The sequence below is a fragment of the Erigeron canadensis genome, chromosome 9 (genome assembly GCF_010389155.1).
Source record: "Erigeron canadensis isolate Cc75 chromosome 9, C_canadensis_v1, whole genome shotgun sequence".
Lineage (NCBI taxonomy): Eukaryota > Viridiplantae > Streptophyta > Magnoliopsida > Asterales > Asteraceae > Erigeron > Erigeron canadensis.
This window is the reverse complement of record NC_057769.1, coordinates 31,694,691-31,695,504: the sequence shown is the minus strand read 5'-3', so window position 1 is coordinate 31,695,504 and position 814 is coordinate 31,694,691. Positions and strand designations below refer to the sequence as shown.

General features: G+C 37.7%; 1 protein-coding gene across 1 annotated transcript; it reads left to right on the top strand.

The window, feature by feature from the left end:
• Positions 1-814, top strand: LOC122582999. Its single transcript, XM_043755433.1, has one exon. It carries the CDS (start codon positions 115-117, stop codon positions 694-696), a length of 582 nt encoding a protein of 193 aa, XP_043611368.1. The 5' UTR covers positions 1-114; the 3' UTR covers positions 697-814.

The window sequence follows — 814 nt, the reverse complement described above, 5'->3', positions numbered from 1 at the left end:
CTTCCTAACCTAACAACACTTTCTCTCTAAAATAACCACTTTCTCCCCCCTACCCTCTTGTTATTTTGTATTTGGTTTTTATTCATATAAAAAACAACAAATGCAAGAGAAAACATGGCTGCCTGTAAAAGCCTTCAACACATCTTTGATATTCCATTAGACCCTTTACCACCCCTATCTTCATGTAAACGCATTACGCCCACGGAACCGCTTGATAATTCACCAACAGACGTTTTTTCAGGATTCAGTATCAACGAGAAAAGTGACGCAACTTCATCCCTTGATCATAATTCCGAGAGTTTATCAGAAACCCTCGGGATTGAGAGCTTTGATGATGTTGAAAAATTAAATGAGCAATGGGAACAAAGATACGTGCATACAACAAAGCATGCGAAATCAAGAATCTCAGGTGAAAAGAAGAGATCCAGGATTAGTGGCAAGGAAATTCCACCACCAATTTCTTCTATTGGGAGGCGGGTGTGTTTTAAATCTTATCGATATAATGGCAGGCTCATTCTTAAGGAGGAAAAGATCCCTGCGCATGAAATCTTGCATGCGTACAGAGAAGATGGAAGATTAAAGTTGCAGTTTATCCCGTTTGATGATGAAGTAGAGGTTGAAAAGAAAGACAGAACCAAAAATGGTAGAGGTAAGGGTAATGATAATATGAAGGAAAGGGATATTAGGGAAGAATGATCATAAGAGCAGCATTAAGGTTAATCAAGTGCCAATTTGTAAAGTTCCAATCGCATCTATTTTAAACAACTAGCAATTTTCTTCATGAGCTGAATGATAAATACATACATGTCATGTT

Excerpts from the sequence above, each read along its gene's own strand:
- LOC122582999 (XM_043755433.1), top strand. The coding sequence starts at position 115 with ATGGCTGCCTGTAAAAGCCTTCAACACATCTTTGATATTCCATTAGAC.